This window comes from Coenobita brevimanus, chromosome 47 (genome assembly GCF_032717465.1).
Source record: "Coenobita brevimanus isolate Jiangsu-jjx chromosome 47, ASM3271746v2, whole genome shotgun sequence".
Lineage (NCBI taxonomy): Eukaryota > Metazoa > Arthropoda > Malacostraca > Decapoda > Coenobitidae > Coenobita > Coenobita brevimanus.
The window spans coordinates 14,550,496-14,557,587 of NC_137000.1; the positions used below are offsets into that span (position 1 = coordinate 14,550,496).

A 7,092-nucleotide genomic window follows, 5' to 3' on the forward strand; every position below is an offset into this window, starting at 1 on the left:
CAGCGTAACACATATAAGAAGGCTGAGCCCATGAAATGTTTGTATTTTTTATGGGCTCCATGATCATACGTTTAGTAAATTTAGCAATAAAGTTCTTCTGTACATTATTTAGGTTTCATAGAATTACCGAATCTAACACAGTGGGCTTTTTAGAAGCTAATACTGACCTCCCTTTCCATGGGGGAAGCAGCCTAGGTATATAGATAGAATACTGACTTAGTAAAAAATGTTTGCAATTCCGCTAAAATGTCAAGAGGTGATCAGCTCACCTTAACGACTTCCGGCAAACTATTCCATAGCATACTTCCATAATAAGTTACGAATCTCTTACTGAGGCTAGTATTTGGTCTGGGGGGTCTAAGAAGGTTTATATTCCTAGTGTTGTGACTGTGTATATTGTCACTTTTATAAAAATATTCATTTTGCACATTACCTAGTTGATTAAATACAAGTTTAAGTGCCTCACTGTGATAAATTTCAGGAAGTTTAAACCGTATAATTATTTCAATTGAGGAGTTGAGTGATCTAAAAATCCTACTTTGGATATAATTCTGATGGCTTTCTCTTGCAGTAAGAATGTTGGTTGTAACTTTATTTTTGTTTAATGTTATACATTACAATACTGCAAATACGCATAAAGCAAACTATTATATAGACATAGTAATGCTCCTTTGGGAGGTACATGTTTTACTTTGTATATAATGCCTAAAAATTTGGACTGTTTTCTTTTATGTACTTGATATGATCTTTCCAATTAAGCTTATCATCAGCATAAACTCCTAGAAATTTTGTAGAGTTACATCTATGTATTTTTTCATTACCTAACATAATATTGGTGTCATTTTGAATATACTTGTTACCAGCAAATATAATATAATATGTCTTACTTATATTGAGACAGTTTATTTATTAATAACCACTGCGATATTTTTAAGAGTTCGTTATTAATATGATCAGTGAGTATTTTTAAGTTTAAATCTGAACTGTAAATATTTGTATCGTCCGCAAATAATACAAAGTTGAGCAGAGTAGAGCTGTTTACCAGATCATTAATAGCCTATATTCAGAAAACAGTAATGGACCAAGATTCGAACCTTGTGGTGCACGTATTGAATTACAGTACTTTCCAAATTTGACTTCACTCCGTTCAATTTCGTACACTAGACGATTTGACAAATAACTTTCAAACCATTTACATGCAGTATCTCTGACCTCACAAAGGAAAAGTTTATTAATTAAAATTTTAATATCAGTTGTAACAAATGCCTTTCTTAGATCTAGAAACACCCCAGTAGTGAATTGACCTCTATCAGTAGACTGGACAACATGCTCAATCAATTTGAAAATAGCAGTTTGTGACGAGGCACCCTTTCGAAATCCGTACTGCTCATCCACCAAGATGCTATGTTCATTCAAGAAGGCTGACAGACAGTCACAAACTAGTCGCTCGATAACTCTACCGAATGTAGGCAGGATGGAATTGGGACGATAATCTGGTAATAAGTCTGTGGTGACAAATGGAACCAGGTGAATTCAAGTGCGGTATGAAAAGGGTGATATTTGGCTGTCTGAATGTCCATTTTTCGTTTAGCTGACTCCTCCAGGTAGTGAGGTATTCTTTCAGAGTCTGTGTCTCTTACTGTAGCCTATGTGGTCTTCGTCATGTGAAGCTTAGCCATGAGTGTTGGTCCTTTTGGATATTTAACAGGCAAATATCTGAGTACACTGGTTCATGACTGCACAGTACATTTTGTGAAAATTTCTACAGTCAGATTTGTTGTGCCCTGTGCATTTGCTTTCATCTTCTCAGGGAGCGTTCGAACTGCTGGGATGTGTAGCTGTGATGACCAACTGTGCACTTCTGTGTCTGTCCCCCCGGGTGCGTCCGCTGGCCCCTGGTGCCTCCCCAGTGGAATGGGTACTGCTGTTCGTAATGCTGGAGCATCTCATTCTTGCAGCCAAGATGGCACTCATGTGGCTTGTGCCTAGTCAGCCCTTCTGGGTACGCTTAGCACTTGAGAAGATCAACTATCAAGCCAAGCTTGCACTCAAGAATGAGGTGGGTTATACAGTACGATAAGTATCTGTAAAATAGATAAGTGGTTATAGCAACCATCATATATAGTTTCATATTTTCTGCAGTACATAAATGTGGAGCCTGGGTCTTGGGATTCCTTTCTCTTATTCATGCCTCAAAAAAGGGTCAATAAGCATTAAGTGCAGGCACTTATGGCATGTTTGTTTGCTTCTGTATGCATTAGAACTTCACACCCCACGTGAACGAGTCTTGTATGCAAAAGACGAAGGGACCGAATGAAAAGAAAAAGTATGCCTTATCGATTTTCCATCAAAATACAAATATTTGGAAACCATATAAATTGCCCTCTCGCCATCGTTTTATCCCACAAAGGGTAAGAGGACACCATAAGTATAGCAGGTTGTGAGCAGTCCTTTGAGTGTGCAAACAGGTAAGTAGGCATATTCAAGAATGTGTAAGCATCGTGTTGCATTAAATCTGTTGAGAATAATAACTGCTGACAAAAATGGTAGTAGCCATTGCTGATAACCAGGTGTCAAAAACTACTGGAAAGTATATGTGGATGGGTGAAAGCTGTGCGGGTCTAATCGAACGATGACTTACTTTTGTCAAAATGAAGCAATGCAGAAATATAATTAAGTTCCCCAGATATTTTGTTTTTTCTTTTGAGGCACAGCAGTAGCTCACAGAAGGTCTTGTCTTCCCCCACTACCTCCTCTTTACTCGCAAACTCTATATTCTTCCATTACTCCTGCCTTCCTCTCTCTCGTCTCCTAAATATTCACACTTCTTATCCCCGTGATTCACCTTTATACATTCTTTGGGCCATATCCTCGTCAGCAATTCTTCCTCACCAGAGTATTTCTGCATATGGTGTGTTAATATTCTCTTGTATCTCATTTATGCGCTCTCCGTCAGTACCCCACAGACATAAACAACACACAGGTGAAACGAAGTAAGGCGTAATATGGAAATTATATCACTTAAGGAGTGCTAGAGTCCCCTTATCTGATGAGAGTACTGGCGTTTGTTAATAATTAATCTTACGTTTCTTCTCACCTTAAAAAGAGATAACATGTGCATTAGGAAAGGAGTTGTGGAAGATGACAGTGGGTGAGAGGAGAGCTATAAATAAGAAATAATGTTTTTTTGCTCTCCTCCTCCTCCACGTTCTCTCTCTCTCTCTCTCTCTCTCTCTCTCTCTCTTGCCAGACACTTTAATTTCATAAGGGGTGACCACAAACATATCGCCTTCAGGTCGCCCTGTCCCCTGCCATTTCGCTGCCCCCCCTCCCCAAACTTACACCTACCTCTCTCATATACTTCTTTTCTCCATCCCTCCATCTCATCCTCGGTCTCCCCCTCCCTCTTCCCCCCTCCACCTCTCTCACACACACACTCTTCTCCTCTCACAAGCCTAATTCCTAAATCACCGTCTATCTTGATCTTCCCACGCAACCCCCTCACCTAATTACTTCTCTTTCTTCAACACATTTAATCCGACGACGTACATTTTATTCTTTTATTTTATTATCACGGTCGCTTGACGGTTTTCATCATCCTTTGAATCACCTCGAGTAGTGAAGAGGTTTATGAAGTCAGTACATAACGCCACCAGTCCAGGAAGTCAATGCTCTGAAGACATTCACAGGCAAGCTTTGGACAACAGACAGAATCCCTAAAGATCGTCTACAGACAATTCATTAGCACAAGAGTAACTTACGATAGTCCGGTCCAGGCTCGACCCCAGCCTTAACCAACATAAAAATGGGTACACTCAAACAATATGTAAAACAACGCCTAAGAAAAACAGCAGGATGCAACGAGACCGCATAATTATATAGATTACCTACATTTAAAAACTTAAATATTTATAATTAAGTATCATATGAATATGAGGGACAAACAGTTTACTGATTTCAACTCAAAATCCATCTCACAAAAATGTATATTCCATCAGCATCCCCCCCACTCAAAAAAAGAAAAGAAAAGAAAAGAAAAGCCCAACACTACACAGTACCTCAGCAACACATCTCCTCCACCCAACACTACACAGTACCTCAGCAACTCATCTCCTCCACCCAACACTACACAGTACCTCAGCAACACATCTCCTCCACCCAACACTACACAGTACCTCAGCAACTCATCTCCTCCTCCACCCAACACTACACAGTACCTCAGCAACACACCACTACACAGTACCTCATCTCCTCCACCCAACACTACACAGTACCTCAGCAACACATCCCCTCCTCCACTCAACACTACACAGTACCTCAGCAACACATCCCCTCCTCCACTCAACACTACACAGTACCTCAGCAACACATCTCCTCCTCCACCCAACACTACACAGTACCTCAGCAACACATCTCCTCCTCCACCCAACACTACACAGTACCTCAGCAACACATCTCCTCCTCCACCCAACACTACACAGTACCTCAGCAACACATCCCCTCCTCCACCCAACACTACACAGTACCTCAGCAACACATCTCCACCCAACACTACACAGTACCTCAGCAACACATCTCCACCCAACACTACACAGTACCTCAGCAACACATCCCCTCCTCCACCCAACACTACACAGTACCTCAGCAAACCTCAGCAACACATCCCCTCCTCCACCCAACACTACACAGTACCTCAGCAACACATCCCCTCCTCCACCCAACACTACACAGTACCTCAGCAACACATCCCCTCCTCCACCCAACACTACACAGTACCTCAGCAACACATCCCCTCCTCCACCCAACACTACACAGTACCTCAGCAACACATCCCCTCCTCCACCCAACACTACACAGTACCTCAGCAACACATCTCCACCCAACACTACACAGTACCTCAGCAACACATCCCCTCCTCCACCCAACACCACACAGTACCTCAGCAACACATCTCCTCCACCCAACACCACACTTCACAGACACATACATAAACACACCCACCGCAGCCATCCAAAATCTTTAACAAAGAGCATTCTTGACGAACCACTACCAGACATACACCCCTCCAGAACTACCCTATCCAGAGACAAGAGTGCACCTGGCCAGACTGCTGTGCGGTCATCACCCTTCCCTGCTGCAGTATCAATACAAAAAAAAAAAAAAAAAAAATCCACATTACAGGTACGTACTGTGCAGCCGCCCACACCCCAACCCCCCCGGCCCATGCCCCACACTATCACAATTATTAACATATCAACAAAAGACCTCTGGAAGTAGCTGGCTGAAGTGGCTGGTTGCCTGCAGTCCACTGGGTTGACATCCATTTGAACTTAGAGAGCAACAGCAACAACAGCAATCACACTTCAGAAAAGTCTCTCCAATGCAAGACAAATTTGGCTGGAGGTAGCAGCAAAAGAATATTAAATACGTCATCGGACTGAAGGGACTAATATTGAAGCAGCAGTTACATCGTGAAAACCTGTACCCACATTTGGAAAAGATGTATACGCGGGAGACAGCGCAGTGCGAGGCCAACTTGTACACGTGAATAGGGTCCAAGTCGGGTCGAAACTGTTGTGTCTCTCCAATAACCAGCTCTTTGAAATGCGGGTACAATTCTTCTATATCAGCATTTAACGGTAGTGTGATATCAGGACGAACTACATTATGCTTTTCTCCTTCCCCCAGCGTGGCAAGAAAACCCGCCGCCACCTGTCCCGTCGATTCCGCAGTGTGCACGGGATGCCTCGCTCCGGATCCAGGTCCCGAGGCACCACCCCTGTGGCTCAGAATGGCGGTCTCAGACACCGCTCACCTCATCGCTCAGACTACTAGCTGTCTTCCCTTAGTCCTGCCTTAAATTGATCATTTTTCCTGCATTATAAACACTGCCACCTCTCCTTAAACACTGCTCACATAACACCTCTGACTACTAGTATCCTGCCCTTTAAAAAGAGCATGTAGTTTCTCTCTAAAGAAAAATGGGTATACCTGGATATCTTGCTACCCTTCGCAAATGCCTTTGTTACAGGTGTGATTACTAGCATCAAACTGTAGCACCATGATTCCTTGAGCTTGATGCCCTGCGTTCCTTACCTTGCTGGGCTGACAAACAGGACCTATCACCTCCCCTCCATACACACCCGTGCAGGCACTCCCCGCCTGCTCCACTCACCATACTTGTACTGAAGACTGGCAAGGGTGAGATAAGATACAAATGAAAACACATAATTGTTCCCTGTTCGTCTTTCTTTACAATGTACAATGAATGCAGATAGTGGGAGGACTGATATTTGGTGGAAAGGTGAAACACTGACTGGCAAACGATCGTGTTATCATTTACACATCATCATTTCAGAGTTAAATTTTAAATAAATATATGCATGAACACAGTACTGTATCATCTTATTTTACAGTAGAACTGAGTACTAACTCTCCCTTTGATCTCGGTTCTATTTAGAATTCCTTACAAAATAGTTTTTTAAAAAAATAAACTGCAGATCCAGACTAATTATCTCCAATTCTTTTATTCGTTATGAATGACGTGGTATATATATCATTGAGTTAATGCTGTAATATACCTCTGCTTTCTTTTTATATAAATGTGTATACAGAATTGTATGTGCAGTGTGTGCAATTTCTCCATCTTTAATGCAGCTTTGACCTATTTTCCTAGATTCTCACACACACACACACACACACACACACACACACACACACACACACACACACACACACACACACACACACACACACACTTAGCCATCATTTAACAAGACCACTGTGAGTAATAATAAGTGTGGATGAGGTGGAGTGTAGTTATTTGTTTAATCCACCACAGTGCCAGATTACTCCGTGGAATCTTGCTGGGTTGGGTTAGGTATGTTTTCTAGTACAGGATCTGTTGGTATGAGAAACATCACACCATTTTTTGTTTTTTTTGTTATCAATGGTTCTTTAATAACTGCTCCTTATACTTCTGATCTTCAGAAGTATAACTCTCTCTCTCTCTCTCTCTCTCTCTCTCTCTCTCACACACACACACACACACACACACACACACCTACTTTAACATTCAGGAAACTGTCAGAT

General features: G+C 42.0%; 1 protein-coding gene across 3 annotated transcripts in view; it reads left to right on the forward strand.

The window, feature by feature from the left end:
- The window catches only part of Axs (Abnormal X segregation), a 155,325-nt gene extending 148,570 nt beyond the window's left edge, over positions 1-6,755 (forward strand). For all 3 annotated transcript variants that reach the window (XM_080271796.1, XM_080271798.1, XM_080271797.1), the window contains 2 exons: positions 1,811-2,059; positions 5,689-6,755. In XM_080271796.1, the coding sequence (XP_080127922.1) occupies positions 1,811-2,059; positions 5,689-5,835 (396 nt within the window). In that variant the 3' untranslated portion in view covers positions 5,836-6,755. The remainder of the gene's footprint in view (positions 1-1,810; positions 2,060-5,688) is intronic.
- The last annotated feature ends 337 nt before the right edge of the window (positions 6,756-7,092 follow it).